The following is a 20,928-nucleotide window of genomic DNA, read 5'->3' on the forward strand; positions in this document are numbered from 1 at the left end:
ATCAGAGTACAGAAGTACCTGTCACCAGCCCATCAGAGTACCCGAGTACCTGTCACCAGCCCATCAGAGTACCTGTCACCGGCCCATCAGAGTACCCGTGTACCAGCCCATCAGAGTAACCGAGTACCTGTCACCAGCCCATCGGAGTACCCGAGTACCTGTCACCAGCCCATCTGAGTACCTGTCACCAGCCCATCAGAGTACCCGAGTACCTGTCACCAGCCCATCAGAGTAACCGAGTACCTGTCACCAGCCCATCAGAGTACCCGAGTACCTGTCACCAGCCCATCAGAGTACCCGAGTACCTGTCACCAGCCCATCAGAGTACCGTGTACCTGTCACCAGCCCATCAGAGTACCCGAGTACCTGTCGCCAGCCCATCAGAGTACCCGAGTACCTGTCACCAGCCCATCAGAGTACCCGAGTACCTGTCACCAGCCCATCAGAGTACCCAAGTACCTATCTGCAGCTCATCAAGTTACCCGAGTACCTGTCACCAGCCCATCAGAGTACCTGAGTACCTATCTGCAGCCCATCAGAGTACCCGAGTACCTATCTGCAGTCCATGCCTCATAGAATATATGTTGGGGTGTTTGCTTTCCAAAATGGGGTCATTTTGTGGATGATTCCACTGTCCTGGTGCTCAAGGACCTTCAAAAGTGTGATAGGTAGGAATGAAATGATATGTGTAATTTAGGCTCCTAGAAGGCCTGAAGGTACTACTTCAATGTTGGGCCTCTGTATGTGGCCAGGCTGTGTAAAAGTCTCACACATGTGGTATCGCCATACTCAGGATGAGTAGCAGAATGTGTTTTGGGGTGTAATTTTTTTCTCTATACATGCTATGTGTTAGAAATATCTTATAAATTGACAACTTTGTGTAAAAAAAAAATGCGTTTTCATTTTTTTCCACACTTTCCAAAAACTTTTGGAAAAAAATGATCCATTCAAAAGACTCATTATGTTTCATAGATTGTACGTTGGGGTGTTTGCTTTCCAAAATGGGGTCATTTTGTGGGCAATTCCATTGTCCTGGTGCGCCAGGGCCTTCAAAAGTGTAATAGGTGGTTAAGAAATGAGATGTCATTTATGCTCGTAAGAACACCTGAAGATGCTGCTTCAATGTTGGCCCTTTGTATTTGGCCAGGCTGTGTAAAAGTCTCACAGATGTGGTATCGCCATACTCGGGAATATTTTGGGGTGTAATTTGTTGTATGCATATGCTCTGTCAGGGAAATAACCCGTTAATATGACAATTTTGTAAAAAAAAAAAAAAATAATTTTGCAAAGAATTGTGGGAAAAAAATACAACTTAAAAAACCTCACCATGATACTTAATACTTACTTAATACCTTGGAATGTCTACTTTCTAAAAAGGGGTCATTTGGCGGGTATTTGTACTTTACTGACTTGTTAGTGTCTCAAGAAATGAGATAGATCTTCAGTACATCAGGTGTGATCAGATGTGATCAATTTTCAGTGATTGGCACCATAGTTTGTAGACTCTATAACTTTCACAAAGACCAAATAATATACACTAATTTGGGTTATTTTTACCAAAGATATGTAGCAGTATAGATTTTAGCTAAAATTTATGAAGAAAAATTACTAACTTGCAAATTTTATGACAGAAACAAAGAAAAAGGCATTTTTTCACAAAATGTACGGTCTTTATTTATAGCACAAAAAATAAAAAACCCACTAGTGATTAAATACCACCAAAAGAAAGCTCTATTTGAAAAAAAGGACTAAAATTTCATATGGGTACAGCGTTGCATGAGTTGTCACAGTAATTGTCACAGTGTGAGAGCGCTGAAAGCTGAAAATTGGTGTGGGCAGGTAGGGGGTGTAAGTGCCCAGTATTGAGGTGGTTAAACAAAACAAAAAAGTGCAGCGCCAAATACCAAATGATATATCTCATAAATCTTTTACCTATAAAGATATGAGTGTCACAAAATGGTGTGTCACACGCGTTCACCAAGAAATATAAATATTCAAGTAAAACCATATCAATCTATCAGCATAAAAAGTGCTCATATAAATCATCCAACTGTGTTAGTCCATTAAAGTAGTCCACACTGTGATGATGATTCCAAAAAGCACGTTATTGTCCCAGATATAAACCGCAAAGTGCTTTAGTGCAGTAAAAAAGGGGAAAGGTGCATGTTCAATCCACTTATCCACTGGTGCAAATCCTCCACCACATTGCACTCACTAGAAGACCAATGATAAATAACCTGTATATATAATCCACCTTCGCAGGAGATCTGCGATATGCTTTTCTCTCAATATAAAGTGCTGCCAGACATCTGTCCTAATAGGGAAATGCTCACCACCCGGAGCCAGAAATTCGGTATATAGTGTAGTATTTATTAATAATCATAGAACAATGCCCCCCCACTGTAATATCCTCTGCCCCTTCACCCCCCCCACACACACACAGGGTAGTGTACTCTGACCCCCCCACACATGGTAGTGTCTTCTGACCCCCCCAACAGAGGTGTCCTGTGCCCCCCATAGCAGTGTCCCCTGCCACCCCCTCCACTGTAGTGCCCTCTGTCCCCTATAGCAGTGTCCTCTGCACCCCCTCCACACACACAGTAGTGTCCTCTGCCCCCCTCTGTAGTGCCCCCTACAGCAGTGTCCTCTGCATCCCCCTATCCCCCCACAAAAGTTTCCTCTGCCCCCCCCGTAGTGCCCTTGGCACCTCATAGCAATTTCCACTGCACCCCCCCTCCACACACAGTAGTGTCCGCTGACCCCCTCTGTAGTGCCCCCCATAGCACTGTTTTCTGCAGCCCCCTATCCCCCCACAAAAGTTTCTTCTGCACCCCTCCTGTAGTGCTCTCTGCACCCCATAGCAATGTCCTCTGCACCAACCCCCCCCCCCCCCCCAGTAGTGTCCTCTGCCCCTCTATAGCCGTTTCTTCTGTCGCTCCCAACACAGGTGTAGGTAGCTCTCTCCTACCTTACAGCGCTTGTACAAGACAGAGGAGTTGAGAGGCTGCAGGGTGCTGGATGGAGGTTGGGACCGGGAGCTGCTTTAGTTAACTTTTTATGTTAACAAGCTGATGATTGGTTGCTAGGACCGCCTAGCAACCAATCATCTGCTAGTTAACTTGCAAAGTTAACTAAAGTAGCTCCCGGTCCCGCCTTCCATCCAGCACGGCTTTGCCTCTCGCTCCCCTCTGCTAGTGAAGCGAGAGCAACACTGGCGGAGCCTGGGGGAAGAATTGGCACAGTCCTGATCGAGCTCTACTAGTCGGCTTCCCACGATCGACAGGTAGCTCGCGATCGGTGGGTTACCGACACTGGGTTTACATCCACTTTAAGAGTCTTATGGACAACACTTCATATTGCTGCTTTCCACAAATTTGGGTATGGGTGGGACCCAAATTCCACTGTTTTGGTTCAAAGAAAAATAGTGAAGTTACACTGACTGATTTACCAAGGCCAGAGTTAAACCCAAAAATGTAATATATTGCATTTTACTAGTCCTTAGATGTAGTGGCTGCATTAATTTTCATTTTCAGGCTAAGAACATTTTCGGCGACTACAGAAAACGCATGCTTATTTTGTCAGGAATTTTGTGTCCTTGTGAGGTTCTAAGAGCTCAGCTAGAAGCATAGAACAATATTATCTTTCTTCTGTGAATTACTAACCTCCCCATTCCCCATTCCAATTAGATGAATAGGGTTGACATATTTGATGTCAAGCCTGGGTGGCTATCATGGTTCTCCCTATAGATATAGCTCAAGGTCTTGTTCACACCTGTTTGTTTTAGGTGCGGTGCTTTCATCAGAATGCACGTTCTATAACGTTCAATTGTAACACCCTGAAAGAGCATGTAAAACTCACCTAAATCGCAATGCACCACACAGATGTAAACTGAGTGACCGTAGCCACTGAGGGGCAGGGTGAATGTAATGTGCAGGATTAGGAGATGAAGAGAAGAAAAGGAGCCTGAAAAAAAAGAAAACCAATGCATGCACCATATTTAATAACTAGCATTACTGGTTTCTTTTGTCTCTAAAATTTTATTACAGCTTCATTTTCATAAATCGGCTCCACTAATGCAATAGTTTAAAAGGATAAAATCATTTATATATGAACTGCCTGAAACTTCAGTTCAGCGATTTTGCTAACTCACAATAAAAGGATTATTATGTCCTTTCTGCCATTCTTACATGCTCTTGTCTTTATCTATTTTGTTCATCCAAGTGCTTTTGTGAGCACACCACAGGCAATACAGCATGCAATAGCTTTTCCTATAATAAATAGCCTGTTAAAAAAAAACTGGCACAAAATGCCCGCTTGGTAATTGTTAAGTTTGGACGTGCAGAAATCAGCCGTCTTGACAAAAAAATTGATTTTGCCCAGCAGGTAACAGAGCTTAATGAGAGTTGCCCATTTATTTTTTTTTACCTCTTGTTGAGATGCAGAGGCTTTGGGCAATCTGTTCATACGATAATGATCAAAAGGGGTCAATGTAACTACAGTATATGTATTTTTGGTCTTAAAGTTTTGGAGAAGGGATAATGTTCTGCCTCGAGGCTTAGCATACCCCAGGAACCCAGTAGTCAATGTTCTTATAAATTAGTGCTCACACCTAGGTATTTTATATCTTTTTATTTCACTGCTTAAAACAGCAGATATCCCCTGGTCCCATTCATGGACTTGTTGGCTATCGAACTGGCTGGCTCATGAATCATACATCAATTCACCCATCACTGGTCTACCTGATAGGAGCTGGTCAGTAAAGAAATACGGAATCTGCCATTGCCAACTTGGACTATGGCGCATGCTTCATGGCTGCCACCCTTCACCACTTTTCATATGTCACAGACCTGAAACAAATATGTGTTTTTGAGGTGACCTAACACTTCCCTGACTGCATGCTTGTTCCAGGTCAATGACCAATCAAGTCGTAGTGAAAAAATAAGTGTGACAGCACTAGCTTTTACACCAATTCAATGGCAGCTTCCTCCCATAGCTCTATCCTGAAAGGCTTCTTATACATACCCGAGCTATTACACAACTATCAGACACAATACATTGTAGGTCCTAAAAAGACCATGTTACATAACTTATGGTCATTTCGAATCAACTAAAATGTAGACTCAAATCCAAAATTAAAAAAAATATTGTTGTGAGATAATTGCAAGCAGATGCAGGTTTTTTCATTAGAGCTGGTCTTACATAATTTAAGATGACCCCGTTGCTGGAAAATAAAGTAAAAAACTTCCATAAAGTAAAAGGAGTTGAATCTTCATGACAGGATCACCTTCAGTTCCTGCTACTCATTCCAGCATCCCGGTGTTGGCTGTTACATTCCCCCTGTCCGTGTTCACCTGGAAGGTGATTAAGCCAGTCAGTCACCTGATATAAGCAAACTAAACACTCTATCCCTTGCTTGTGATAGAGACAGAGTTACCTGCATTGTTCTTGATCAAGCCTCCCGTTTGTCTGCCCTGCTTTGCTGTTGGATTTCCCTGTGTGTGACCCGGATTGGATATTGGATTACTCCCTTAACTCAGCCAGCCTTTTACCTAGATTGTCATTGGATTGGATATTGGACTATTCCCTGAACTCAGCTTGCCTTTTACCTGAACTGTCATAGAACCATGCAATCTGTCTGCTAAACTGCAAGTAGTCTGTTGTTTGCTCTGTTCGTGTCTGCCCTGGTGTGGTGGCCAGGCACTATAGCATTGTGTATAAGTCCTGGGGGCAACCAAGTATCAGTAGGCCTGCTTGCCTTAAGGGAAAGAGGGCTGCCATAGGCGAAGCACACAGTAGGTAGCTATAGTGTCTGACCACCTGCGTTGGGGTAAACGTGACATTCGTGACACTTCACTTCCAGGTGTGCCAGAGTCCATCATCCAGATATACTCTTTGGTCCCTCCGCAGTTCCCTCTGTCCCCTCAATGTCCTATAATGCTACTGTTGCCTGTTTTGTAGACCTTTTAGGGACAGTCTGTAAGATCAAATGGAACTTGAACAACAAGGTACAAATACGTAGTAGTCTATGCCAGCCAAGCAGAAATCTGTTTTAAAATACAATGCCAGCCAGAAATGTTTATATTGTTTTGGATAGAGCACAAAAGGCTTAGAGTCTCTGTCAGGTTTTTGGTGTCCATATTTGGGATATAACCCCTAAATTCCTGTTAGGACAAGTAAGTGAAAGAGAATTTCTTCCAATGGGGACATGCTTTTAGTTATGTTCCAACAATAACTGCTCCCCCAAATTCCTGTTCTGGTGTTAAAGGGACAGTAAGTAAGAAAATCACCTTAATGGAGTTACAGACAGAAATGAAAACTTAATTTACAGTCTAGCCAAATTAAAAAAAATATATATATAGGTTTGGCTAGATTTAGGCTTTAAGCGGTTTAGTTTATTTGGATAATGGAAAATGGTAGACATGGCTGACTGAACACAACTACTGTTAGGATTGACACCCCTGGCAGGTGACATGGACTCACTTAAAACAAGCATTTTAAGTGACATCTTGGTCTTCACCAGAGCACCCCAGAAGGTGTGATGGACCTATGATCTCAGTGGCCAATGGGGAACTCTGCTGCAAGATGACACCAGGTTGGGAACATTGTGTCTACACTATGGGGTTAGGATAATGATATAGTTCAGAGTTGCAGCAGAGGTTGGGACAGTTGGCAGGCAAGAAAATAGTCAGTGTCCAGGCTAAGTTGGTGGCAGGGGGCACACAAGAGAGTAGTCAGTGTTGCAGGCAAGAGGATATTAGGAGTGTTGGCAGTGAGGGCAGGGGACACAAGCAGAGTCAGAATTCCGGGTCAGTAACTAGCAAGGAAGAACAATAGTAATCTCATACACTAGGTAGCTGACAAGAAGACACAGCACTAGCTACCATAGGGGAAATAGTTTAAGTACATTTCTGACCCCAATGCAAGCTCAGTGTCAGGGACACAGGCCAATGCACACTAACAAGTGCACAACCAGCCAAAGCCAAAAGGCCACGAACCATGCAACGTGCTACACACAGACGGGATAGACCAATTCACTGGCTTAACAAACCTAGACCCATGAGGTACTGTAATAGGAACATGTTATAAAATGGTACTCAACTGAAACCCTCCCATGTTTTCTTTTCCCTGATACCTGTAGTGCTGCCCTCTCTTCAAAACACATATTTCATCGTACACTGAATCCAGCGTTTTCCCACTGCAATCTGCTATGCAAGTGACATACATTGGATCCTGTGCTTTTATCTTGGTCCTCTTCAGCTGGCTGCCTCTTTTGGGTGAGGGCAGCCAACTACCAATGGGCCCGCCCCTGGCTGCTTCGTGTGTCCAATCCTGCAGCTTCTTGGGAGATGTGTAAGTATCCCAGGAGGCTGCAGGACCGGTGACACATAATTCTTACCTAGGCCAGAATTGTGGTGGTGGTGGGGGCAAAAGAAAAGAAAATTGAGAAGAAAAAAAAGATAAACACAGAAAAAAACACAATTCTGTTCGGGGGATGGGGGTTAAAGTTCTGCTTTAAACAACCCGAACAGACAGATTACTAGAATATTTAAACCCAGCATTTCATATTCCTAATACGTGTCTACTGTACCGTGTACTTGTATGAGAAAGTATCCTGTTCTCTTTGTATTGACCACACTAAGCAGAAAAACACACGTGGTCAGTTCTCTAGCTATGCTAGGAAATCAGCCTACTGCATCCTGAATTTTCAGTTTCGGCAATGGAATTTTCATTTCGGTGCACCACTAGTTTACAATCCCTTTAAAGAGGAAGTAAAGCCTAAAAAAAAAACAAAAGTAACCCTGCAAGGCAAAGTCATAATGAGCTAGTATGCACAGCATACTAGTTCATTATGAATAACTTACCTCAGATCGAAGTGACCCTAGTTCATTATGAATAACTTACCTCAGATCGAAGTGACCCTCGTTCGCCTCCTCCGCCGTTGCCATCTGACTTCCGGAAATCGCAGCTCCGGCGCTGTGACTGGCCGGAGCCGCGATGACCTCACTCGGGTGCATGTGCGCGGGTGCCGTCAGTGACGGCATGTTCGCCTTCACTAACGGCATGCTCAGTGCGCCTGCGCCGTTTTTTGTAAAATATCTCCTTAACCCTGTAGGTTAAGGAGATATTTCTTGCACCTACAGGTAAGCCTAAATCTAGGCTTACCTGTAGGTTAAAGTGGTCCCATAGGGTTTACAACCACTTTAAGACTGGATATGTGGTGGCACTGGCATGTGCTGAAAGAAATGGCTACACTTTAAAAATCCCAGAAGCCTTTGCACAAATCGAAATAGTATTTATTTGGTCACATGATGTGATTTACAGTCATGGTTGCCTTTAAGCCCAGTCTGACGGTGACAACATTTTACAGCTTAACCCAAAAATAACATTCTGAACTTCAGTGCCCTGTATCACAATATAAATAGGTAGTGCTGACATTCTCATTTTCTAGATTGTCTTTTGGAGTTAAAACAAAAATGTTCTTATTTGAAAACTTTACACAGAAAACGAAGATTCAATCTATCCAGATAAGCGCTGCCGGCTGCAATAAGCGTATTCAGATGAGGTTCTTTCCCATGGTCTGACTTCCTTTGTTTTGAAAACCATTGATCTCATAAAATAAAAAAAGCTTTGATGCTGTTCTGCTTTTATCCTTCACTCATTTCAACAACATATATTCATTAGAATTCTGCGCCTTTCTAGAAATAAACCCTTGAATACTTATTTTAATATCTTTTATGAAATTACATATTACAAAATATTTTTTTCATTTTAGATGTGTAATATTCAGTACAATTAAACTTGTACTAAGGCAGCATGGAACCCGCCTTTGCTCACCTTCTTTTCTGAAATACAGTAACTATTAATGGTAAGGCAATGAGTTAAAACAACACTAAACTCTAGTGTAATAAATAAATAATAATAAAAAGTTTAAATGAAAAGTTCTTTTCAAGTATATATGTATTCTTAACCCAATAATGACCTTCTATGTCACTCTTCCCACAATTTATTTTTTGCTGTTGTGATCCAATTTCCTGATAGAAGGTGGCTATGTTCATTCTCCATGGTCCCACTGTATATACAGTGCCTTGCAAAATTTGCATCATTTAATTTACAGAACATGCTCACAATTTTAAAGATGTTTTTTTTTTTTTTTTTTTTTTTTTATTGTGAAGCAAACAAATAGGAAAAAATAACAGAAAAAGTCAATGTGCATAACTATTCACCCCCCTAAAGTCAATACTTTGTAGAGCCACCTTTTGCGGCTATCACAGTTCCAAGTCACTTTGGATAAGTCTCTATGAGCTTGCCACATCTTACCACTGGGATTTTTGCCCATTCCTCCTTGCAAAACTTCTCCAGCTCCTTCAAGTTGGATGGTTTGCGCTTGTGAACAGCAATCTTTAAGTGTGACCACAGATTTTCTATTGGTTTGAGGTCTGGGCTTTGACTAGGCCATTCCAACACATTTACATGTTTCCCCTTAAACTACTCAAGTGTTGCTTTAGCAGTGTGTTTGGGGTGATTGTCCTGTTGGAAGTGAACCTCCGTCCTAGCCTCAAATCACACACAGAGTGGTACAGGTTTTGCTCAAGAATATCTCTGCATTTAGCACCATCTTTCCCTCAACTCTGACGAGTTTCTCAGTCCCGACTACTGAAAAACATCCCCACAGCATGATGCTGCCACCACCATGTTTCACTGTGGGATGGTTTTGTTTGGCTGATGTGATGTGTTGGTTTTGCGCCAGACAAAGCGTTTTCTTTGATGGCCAAAAAGTTAAATTTTATTCTCATCAGACCAGAGTACCTTCCGCCATACATTTTGGGAGACTCCCACGTGCCTTTTCGTAAACTCAAAATGTGCCATTTTTTTTTTTTTTGCTGAAAGTAATGGCTTTCTTCTGGTCACTCTGCCATAACGCCCAACTCTATGGAGCATATGGCTTATTGTTGTCCTATGTACAGATAATCCAGTCTCTGCTGTGGAACTCTGCAGCTCCTCCAGGGTTACATTAGGTCTCTGTGCTGCCTCTCTGATTAATGCCCTCCTTGCCTAGTCCATGAGTTTTGGTGTGCGGCCGTCTCTTGGCAGGTTTGCTGTTGTGCCATGTTCTTTCCATTCGGTTATGATAGATTTGATGGTGCTCCTAGGGATCATCAAAGATTTGGATATTTTTTTATAACCTAACCCTGACTTGTACTTCTCAACAATATTGTCCCTTACTTGTTTGGAGAGTTCCTTGGTCTTCATGGCAGTGTTTGGTTAGTGGGGCCTCTTGCTTAGGTGTTACAGCCTCTGGGGCCTTTCAAAAAGGTGTGTATATGTAATGACAGATCATGTGACATTTAGATTGCACACAGGTGGACATCATTTCACTAATTATGTGACTTTTGAAGGTAATTGGTTGCACCGGAGCTTTTTATGGGCTTCATAACAAAGGGGGTGAATACATACGCACACGCCAATTATCAGTTTTTTATTTCTGAAAAATAGTTTTATGTATATATTTTTCTAATTTTACTTCACCAACTTAGACTATTGTGTTCTGATCCATCACATATAATTCAGATTAAAAAACATTGAACAAAAGGCTGTAATGTAACAAAAAAAGGTAAAAAGCCAAGGGGGATGAATACTTGTGCAAGGCACTGTAGAAATGTAGCCACCGTTTATTTCTTGCTCTTGAGATGGACTAGGGTAGGGGTGCCCAAATGGTGGTCCGCTGAGCCCTCTGATTTGGCCTGCAACCTCCTGCTCTGACATGGCAGGTTGGCAAGGCCAGATTTTGGGTTGCCGTCCCACCATCCCAGAGCATCAGTGTTGTGGATAGAGCCGGCAGTAGAGGAAGCAAGCGGCTGTGGAGGAAGCGGAAGCTTCCGCTATAGCGACAGCCTCTTTTCCAGGCGGAGTGATACCAAATGCACTCTGCCTGAGACAGCAACCTTTTCTACAGCTGGTGATTCCTGCTGAGGCAGAAAGTGAAGATAGGCCAGTTTATGAAAATCACAGTTTGGGCATCACAGCAATCACAGAAATCGGCATAATGTTTTTAGTTTTTCAGAGTTTGGGTATATATGAGCAATAGTTTTGCAATGGTTATTAGGCTGCTTTCACACTGATCCACAGGTGCAGCACAGTGCACCTGAGGCTTTCCTGCACTGAGCCATAGACATCTATTATATCCTGAGTGTTAGTGCGCTTTCTGAATACGCATCAAAACTCCTGAATGCAGAAGTTTTGGTGCACTTTCAGAAAGTAAACTGCAACATGTGAAAGTAGCCTATAGGGGGCTCAGGACAGTAAGGGCTCAGTTACATTTGCAGTTTGGAGGGCAGTAAAAGCCCATAGTTCATTGTGGTTTGCAACCGGTTACTAAATCTTTTAAGGGGCCCCCGCTTTTCAAAAGGTTGAGCACCCCTGGACTAGGGGACTATGCTTTATGAGATGTGTAGTGTGCACAGAGCAATGCACATGACAGCAACTAACATGCACTGCTTGTTCCAAACAAATGGAAATAAGGGGGAAAGGAAAAGTTCAGAAGTTGATGTAGGATATTTCAAGGAGGCGTAAAAAAACTGTTTTATGGAAAATATATAACAGGGCCATTAAGCAGTAGATGCGGTTCAGATACAAATTTTTGGACCGCAGGCCACTGGCATCTTTAACATTAGCTAGATGTTAAGGAGCAGGCCGGGAAGCTTGCCGCCGCATCCTTAACAATGGATGATTCATCGGCTGTCAGCGGAGTACTCCGCTGACAGCTGAATGTAAAAAACATTGCCGGCAATGAAAAATAATGAAAGAAATGGCGTGGGGGGCTCCCCAATCCATACCCTTTTGGGTCTGGTACGAATTTTATGGGAAACCCAGTGCCAAAATTAGAAAAAAAAAACAGTGTGGGGTCCCCCCCAAATCTATACCAGACCCTTATCTGAGCATGCAGCCTGGCAGGCCAGGAAAGGTGGTGACAAGCGAGCGCAGGGGGGGCTCTTCCCCACAACCCTGGGCAGTGCTTGTCGGGGACTGTGGGTGGAGGTCTTATCGGAATCTGGAAGCCCCCTTTAACAAGGGGCTCCCAGATCCCGGCCCCTCAATGTGAATAAGTATGGGGTACATTGTACCCCTACTCATTCACTAAAAAAAGTGTCAAAAATAAATAAAAACAGATACACAGTTTTTGACAATTTCTTTATTAAAAAAAAAAAAAAAAATGTCCCCCGGTGTAGATCCATTGTCAATCACGACGCCCGCCACACTGCTGTAATCGAAAAAAGGAAAATAATGCACCGCCTGTCACAAAGGCTACTGCCGTCTGCCCGCCGTCATCTGACAGTTCTTAAATAGGTAAGGGGCGGGGCCACCCAACGACATCACCAGGTGACACCGCCCCTTTGGAACGTCACTGACCCAGCATGCAACAAAGCATCGGGGGAGGCCACACCGATTTTTTTTTTCATTTTGACTCGGGGTTCCCCTTAAAATCCGTACCAGACCTGACAGGTCCTGGCATGGACTGGGGGGAACCCTCACACTGTTTTTTTAGTTTTTTCCGGATCAAATTCGTGTTCAAAACTGATCCGATGTGCGATTCAGATGTGTTCCCATGAAAGGCAATAGCCTGGAATTCGCATCTGAACCGCACCACAGTGCTCAAAAAGCACACAGGACTCTTTCCAAATTCGCAGTGAATTTGCACTGCCACTGCAGCGGACATATGTTAACCAGCTACAAAGAAAGCCATATGTCATGCGAAACAGATGCGGTTCAAAACACATACAATTCGCATGTATGTGAACGGAACATAAGTTGAAGATTGTTAAATATATTACTGTAGTAAGGATATCAGGCTGGAACCAGCTTAGATTCACAATAGGTGACAGGAGAGTAACATCAGAACAGTTGAATGGTGTGACAGACCTAGCCGGGAGAGAGACTTTTGGAGGGGACTGAATGCTAGCCTCTTGCCGATCGATCGTGGGCCCTGGCATTTGGGGGAACGGTGCTCTTTGTGAGCTGTAGGCCTGGGGACCCTTGAGGTGGTATTACTGTGGATTCAGGTCCTGGTCCCCCAGGACACACAGACTCTGGGGACCCTGGATTTGCCATATTAGAAATAGTGGCTGATTCATAATGCTGGGACAAATACTGTTAGGAGATGCTGATGTCAATTCCAGCCACCTGTCTGTCTGTTGCCTGCTAGAATGTGTATTGTAAATAACTCTCTAGTATGGGATCTAAGAGTCATTAGATCCCCATTGTTTGTGTTAATTAACTCTGCTATTGCGATAATGTTGATTGGGGTTTCTGAGCTACAAGACGGCCAGTCTGGCCTAAAGGTCATGTCTGAGTCATCTAGGCTGTCTAAAGGGATTAGTTAATTAGCCCATGTTAATTAGGTTTCTGGTCACAGGTGTATGTTCAGAGTAATATGAGCAGGAGGTATACACCCCCTCTTTTACTGTATAAAAGAGCCTGTATTTTTCAATAAAAGAGATTCCTGTTTGAACTTACATACAGCCTGCCTGGTGTTTGTTCTGAGCTACACAACTGGATTAGAACGGCACATAGCTGTAGTTCTAGTCCCGGAGCATCGGATGACCGAACCATCAGATGTTGCGATCTGCAATCTGATTCTATAGCCGCAGAGGAATGTCGGGAGAGTGGAATCGAGCGAGCAGGGGCTCGTTACATTAATGGTATTTAGGTTTGGAAGGTTTCTTGGGTTTTTGCAGGCATTCCTAAAAGATAGCTAAATAGGAGAACAAAGATGTAACATGTTATAGCTTACCAGCCATTTGAACATTTTCAGTACGGACAGCGGTAAAAATTCTGCACTTTGAATGATTGTAGAGAAGATAAAACTGCAGAAAAACAGGTACAACTTATGAAAGAGGATTTGTGTATCACCTGAGGCTAGTCTTCTGCACACGCTGCTGAAGTCCACTTGAAGGTCTGAATCTCCTTTACATCTACCATGTAGTACAGTGGCCTCTCTGATTGGATACAAAAGTATTGTTTTGGTTTGTCCAAATATTACATCATTTGGGTACATCTAAAAGATTTTACAATCAGATTGTATAGTAAAAGACTGACGATTAAAAAAAAAAACAAACAACATTTTTTACTATCTGCTATAATACATATCCAAAAATAAATTTATCAGGCCAATTTGTATTCTTCCACATATTTTTGGTAAGAAAAATCGCAAAAAGCGTATATATATTGATTGATTTGCGTAAAAGTTATTGTGTCTACAAAATAGGGTATAGGTTTATGGCATTTTTATTATTTATTTATTGTTTTTACTGGTAATAGCGGCGAACTGCGATTTTTAGCGGGACTGCATCATTGCGGCAGACAAATCTGACCCCAAGTGACACTTTTTGAGGACCAGTGACATTATTACCGTGATCAGTGCAAAAAAAATGCACAGATCAATGTATAAATGACACTGGCAGGGAAAAGGTTAACAGTAGGGGGCGATCAAGGGGTTAACTGTGTTTCCTGGGTGTGTTCTAACTGTGTGGGGAATGGGCTCACTAGGACAACACAGAGATCGCTGTTCCTGATCACTAGGAACAGGAAATCTCAGTGCTGTCCCCTGTCAGAACGGGGATCCGCTTTGTTTACATATCCCCGCAGATCACCGTTCTGCCTCTCTGTATCGCGATGTACCTCTGGCGGCAGGCACCTGCCCACTGTATCTCATACAGAGACTGGCGTACAGGTACGTCGGTTTGCGCAGCCTTGCCGCAATATATATGTGGAAGGTGGTCGGCAAATGGTTAAAGTGGAGCTCCAGCCTGTATTTAAAAAAATTAAAAGTCAGCAGCTACAAATACTGTAGCTGCTGACTTTTAATATAAGGACACTTACCTGCCCTGGGAGCCTGCAATGTCGGCACCCCTAGCTGACCCATCCATCGGCTTCAGGTGCAGGCACCGGCATCCTTACTAAGGGAAACAGGAAGTGAAGCCTTTCTACTGCGCATGTGCGAGTCGCGCTGCGCTTTCCAAATGGTCCCGCTGTCTTCTGGGACCTGTGTGTTTCCCAGAAGGCAGCGGGAGGAAGGAGGAGGTGCCATAAATGACAGGTCGCCGCAGTGCCCTTACAGGTTTGACAGGTATCTGCTTCCTCCTCCCCCCCGAAAGGTCCAAATGTGGCACCGGAGGGGGGAGGAAGAAGATAAGCGGAGCTTTCACTTTTGGGTGGAACTCCACTTTAACATCCTGCTGCCAATGTAATGCATTTATGTAACAGCAAGGAGGGTGGGCTTTAATGCCCACACACCACATATGTGTGTCCATGGATGTCCCAGGTTTCTGTGACCAAGCAGTCAATGACAGTGTCAGTCTCTAATCATGATTTAAAGCTGCAGGATGGGCACAATGGTCACATGATTGGGAAGTCCATCTGGTCCCCTGGGCATCAAAACCAAGGGACGCAGGGGCTGGGCAGGGAGGAGTAAAGGAATGTAAGCTTTAATAAATTCTGTTACCAAGCTGAGGATTTCTTTGCCCAGCTTACATTATCTACTTAAACAAAAAAAAAGGTTGGGGTTTTGAATTTTTCTTTTTGTGCACTTAGAAGACAATTAACTTTTTCTCCCTGCTTTCTGTTTTATTAATATAAATTACAATAGCGACATTGAAGCGGCAACACCCATAATTACAGTATAAAACTTTTCATAATTCCTCTTCGCACTCACCACTAGTATTATGTCAACAGTGACTTATTCACAGATTGAGTGTAGGAAGATTGTTTATGTAGAAATTGCAGCTTTCTTATAGTGTAATGATACTTTGTGTTCCTACATGTTCTAGTGATAGTTCAAATCACACAAGGAACATTAGCTGTAAAACGAAATTTTGCAGTAATTGTTTCCTTTAATTACAGGGGATGGAGAGAGGAGCTAAGGGCCAGTTCTCGACGTTCAGCAGTTTCATTTCAACTATCAACCAAAAGAAAGAGGCCGCTGGGAACAGATGCTCACCTACGCAGCTTGTTATACCCAACAGCAAAAACGGTAAATAAAAGTATTGTGTGCACAGCTGCTCCAGAGAAAAACAGCAAGCACCGCAGTGTGCAAAACCGTGCTGGATAAATGCAGCTTTAAGAGTCAATACTGAGGCTGGCTACTTTATCATTTTACTTTCTTTTTTGCATAAATAATTTGATTTCTTTATGTGTTTACTTTGTCAGTTTAGATACAGAATTTTACAAAAGTGAGTGCACCCCTCATATTTTTGTAATTATTGTATTCTATCTTTTCCTGTGACAACAATGAAGAAATTACACTTTGCTACAATGTAAAGTAGTGAGTGTACAACTTGCATAACAGTGTAAATTTGTTGTCCCCTCAAAATAGCTCAACAGCCATTAATGTCTAAACCGCTGGCAACAAAAGTGAGTACACCCCTAAGTAAAAATGTCCAATTTGGGCACAAAGTGTCAATATTTTGTGTGGCCACCATTATTTTCCAGCACTCCCTTAACCCTCTTGGGCATGGAGTTCACCAGAGCTTCACAGGTTGCCACTGGAGTCCTCTTCCACTCCTCCATGACGACATCACAGAGCTGGTGGATGTTAGAGAACTTGTGCTCCTCCACCTTCCGTTTGAGGATGCCTCACAGATGCTCAATAGGGTTTAGGTCTGGAGACATGCTTGGCCAGTCCATCACCTTTACCCTCAGCTTCTTTAGCAAGGCAGTGGTCATCTTGGAGGTGTGTTTGGGGTCGTTATCATGTTGGAATACTGCCCTGCAGCCCAGTCTCCGAAGGGAGGGGATCATGCTCTGCTTCAATATGCCACAGTACATGTTGCCATTCATGGTTCCCTCAATGAACTGTAGCTCCCCAGTGCCAGCAGCGCTCATGCAGCCCCAGACCATGACTCTCCCACCACCATGCTTTACTGTAGGCAAGACACACTTGTCTTTGTACTCCTCGCCTGGTTGCCGCCACACACACTTGACACCATCTGAACCAAATAAGTTTATCTTGGTCTCATCAGACCACAGGACATGGTTCCAGTAATCCATGTCTTTAGTCTGCTTGTCTTCAGCAAACTGTTTGCGGGCTTTCTTGTGCATCATCTTTAGAAGAGGCTTCCTTCTGGGACGATAGCCATACATCTATTTCCCAAAGACAATCTTGATATGACGCTTAGCATGTGCACTCAACTTCTTTGGTCGACCAAATTAGCCTCTAGACTGCTTTTACAAGCAGTGGGAGGGAACGTCCCCCCCCACCCCTCCCACCATCTTCCATGGTTTTCTCGGGCTCTCCTGTCCCAACAGGGAACCCGAGAATATAGCCGGTGGTTCTGCCAGCTGACCATAGAGCTGATCGGAGACCAGAAGGGCTCCAATCAGCTCTATGGCCTAAAAAAACGGAAGCTACGAACATTTCATGACGTAGGAGAGATCTAGGGTCTAATAGACCCCAATCGTTTCAAAAAAGAGTACCTGTCACTACCTATTGCTATCATAGGGGATATTTACATTCCCTGAGATAACAATAAAAATTATAAAAAAAAAAAAAAATTAAAGCAACAGTTTAATAAAAAAAAAAGCAACCCTGTCCCCCCGTGCTCACGCGCCAAGGCGAATGCAAGCGTCGGTCTGGTGTCATATGTAAACAGCAATTGCACCATGCATGTGAGGTATCACCGTGAAGGTCAGATCGAGGGCAGTAATTTTAGCAGTAGACCTCCTCGGTAAATCTAAAGTGGTAACCTGTGAAGGATTTTAAAAATGTATGTAGTTTGTCGCCGCTGCACGTTTGTGCAGAATTTTAAAGCATGTCGTGTTTGGTATCCATGTGCTCGGCATAAGATCATCTTTTTTTATTTCATCAAACATTTGGCCAATATAGTGTGTTCTAGTGCATTAAAATTAAAAAAAATGTTTTTTCCCCAAAAAAATTGCGTTTTAAAAATCGATGTGCAATTAATGCAACACCCACCATTTTAATCTGTAGGGCCTTTGCTTTTAAAAAATATATAATGTTTGGGGGTTTAAAGTAATTTTCTAGCAAAAATTTTTTTTTTCATGTAAACAAAAAAGTGTCAAAGGGCTTTGTCTTCAAGTGGTTAGAAGAGTGGGTGATGTGTGACATAAGCTTCTAATGTTGTGCATAAAATGCCAGGACAGTTCAACCCCCCCCCCCCCCCAAATGACCCCTTTTTGGAGAGTAGACACCCCAAGATTTTTGCTGATAGGCATGTTGAGTCCATGGAATATTTTATATTTTGCCACAAGTTTCGGGAAAATGACAAACTTTTTTTTTTTTTTTTTTTGTACAAAGTTGTCACTAAATGATATATTGCTCAAACATTCCATGGGAATATGTGGAATTAACTCCCCAAAATACATTCTGCTGCTTCTCCTGACTATGGGGATACCACATGTGTGAGACTTTTTGGGAGCCTAGCCGCGTACGGGGCCCCGAAAACCAAGCACCGCCTTCAGGCTTTCTATGGACATAAAATGGTGATTTTACTGCCTCACTACCTATCACAGTTTCGGAGGCCATGAAATGTCAAGATAGCACAAAACCCCCACAAATTACCCCATTTTGCAAAGTAGACACTTCAAGCTTTTTCTGAGAGGCACGTTGTGTCCATTAAATATTTTACAGTAAGGTCCATAAATATTAGGACATTTACACAATTCTAATATTTTTGGCTCTATACACCACCACAATGGATTTGAAATGAAACGAACAAGATGTGCTTTAACGGCAGACTTTCAGCTTTAATTTGAGGTTATTTACATCCAAATCAGGTGAACGGTGTAGGAATTACAACAGTGTAATTCCAGTTTCAGTTTTGTCTTCAGCAAGTGAAATGCATGCTCAATCGGATTCAGGTCAGATGATTAACTTGGCCATTGCATAACATTCCACTTCTTTCCCTTAAAAAACTCTTTGGTTGCTTTCGCAGTATGCTTCGGGTGATTGTCCATTTGCACTGTAAAGCACCGTCCAATGAGTTCTGAAGCATTTTGCTGAATATGAGCAGATAATATTGCCCGAAACACTTCAGAATTCATCCTGCTGCTTTTGTCAGCAGTCACATCATCAATAAATACAAGAGAACCAGTCACATTGGCAGCCATACATGCCCATGCCATAACACTACCACCACCATGCTTCACTGATGAGGTGGTATGCTTTGGATCATGAGCAGTTCCTTTCCTTCTCCATACTCTTCTCTTCCCATCACTCTGGTACAAGTTGATCTTGGTCTCATTTGTCCATAGGATGTTGTTCCAGCACTGTGAAGGCTTTTTTAGATGTTGTTTGGCAAACTGTAATCTGGCCTTCCTGTTTTTGAAGCTCACCAATGGTTTACATCTTGTGGTGAACCCTCTGTATTCACTCTGGTGAAGTCTTCTCTTGATTGTTGACTTTGACACACATACACCTACCTCCTGGAGAGTGTTCTTGATCTGGCCAACTGTTGTGAAGGGCGTTTTCTTCACCAGGGAAAGAATTCTTCGGTCATCCACCACAGTTGTTTTCCGTGGTCTTCCGGGTCTTTTAGTGTTGCTGAGCTCGCCGATGCGTTCTTTATTTTTAAGGATGTTCCAAACAGTTGATTTGTCCACACCTAATGTTTTTGCTATCTCTCTGATGGGTTTGTTTTGTTTTTTTCAGCCTAATGATGGCTTGCTTCACTGATAGTGACAGCTCTTTGGATCTCATATTGAGAGTTGACAGCAACAGATTCCAACTGCAAATAGCACACTTGAAATGAACTCTGGACCTTTTATCTGCTTCTTGTAAATGGGATAATGAGGGAAAAACACACACCTGGCCATGGAACAGCTGAGCAGCCAATTGTCCCATTACTTTTGGTCCCTTAAAAAGTGGGACCAAAAGTCTTACACATGTGGTATCCCCGTACTCAGGAGAAGCAGCGGAATTTATTTTGGGGTGTAATTCCACATATAACCATGGCATGTGTGAGCAATATATCATTATGTGACAACTTTGTGTAATTTTTTTTTTTTCATTTCATTTTTCAATCTTTTGTTACAAAAAATAAAATATTCAATGGGCTCAACATGCCTCTCAGCAATTTCCTTGGGGTGTCTACTTTCCAAAATGAGGTCATTTGGGGGGGGTTTTGTACTGCCCTGCCATTTTCGCACCTAAAGGAATGAGATAGGCAGTCATAAACTAAAAGCTGCGTAAATTCCAGAAAATGTACCCTAGTTTGTAGACGCTATAACTTTTGCGCAAACCAATACATATACGCTTATTGACATTTTTTTTACCAAAGACATGCGGCTGAATACATTTTGGCCTCAATGTATGACTAAAATTGGGTTTATTGGATTTTTTTAATAACAAAAAGTAGAAAATAGAATTTTTTTTTTTAATTTTTCGGTCTTTTTCCGTTTATATCGCAAAAAATAAAAATTGCAGAGGCAATCAAATACCATCAAAAGAAAGCTCTATTTGTGGGAAAAAAAGGACACAAATTTCGTTTGTTAAAAAAAAATTGGGCTAACTTTACCTTTGTCTTATTTTTTAACTCAAAAAAGTGTATTTTTCCCAAAAAAATGTGCTTGTAAGACTGTTGCGCAAATACGGTGTGACAGAAAGTATTGCAACGACCACCAAGTTATTCTCTAGGGTGTTAGAAAAAAATATATAATGTTAAGCGGTTCTAAGTAATTTTCTAGCAAAAAAAACTGTTTTTAACTTGTAAACACCAAATCTCAGAAAGAGGCTGGGTCCTTAAGTGGTTAACAAAGCGTGTCTGAAGCCATGTTTTGAAGCATGCGTAAACTAGCAATTAATGTGTGTTGAAGCCAAAGCAAGTGTAAATGAGGCCCAAGGGCAGAAAAAAAAATTATTATACTCACAAAAACGTGAGTTTAACAGCAGCAGTGTGCATAAGGCCTTGGAGTTGA

At 42.5% G+C, this 20,928-nt stretch overlaps 1 protein-coding gene across 4 annotated transcripts in view; it reads left to right on the forward strand.

Moving 5' to 3' along the window:
* The window catches only part of HECTD2 (HECT domain E3 ubiquitin protein ligase 2), a 150,255-nt gene that overhangs the window by 19,455 nt on the left and 109,872 nt on the right, over positions 1-20,928 (forward strand). For all 4 annotated transcript variants that reach the window (XM_073596408.1, XM_073596410.1, XM_073596409.1 and 1 more), the window contains exon 2: positions 15,898-16,027. In XM_073596408.1, the coding sequence (XP_073452509.1) occupies positions 15,898-16,027 (130 nt within the window). The remainder of the gene's footprint in view (positions 1-15,897; positions 16,028-20,928) is intronic.

This window comes from Aquarana catesbeiana, linkage group LG08, assembly GCF_042186555.1.
Source record: "Aquarana catesbeiana isolate 2022-GZ linkage group LG08, ASM4218655v1, whole genome shotgun sequence".
In the NCBI taxonomy this organism is placed as follows: domain Eukaryota; kingdom Metazoa; phylum Chordata; class Amphibia; order Anura; family Ranidae; genus Aquarana; species Aquarana catesbeiana.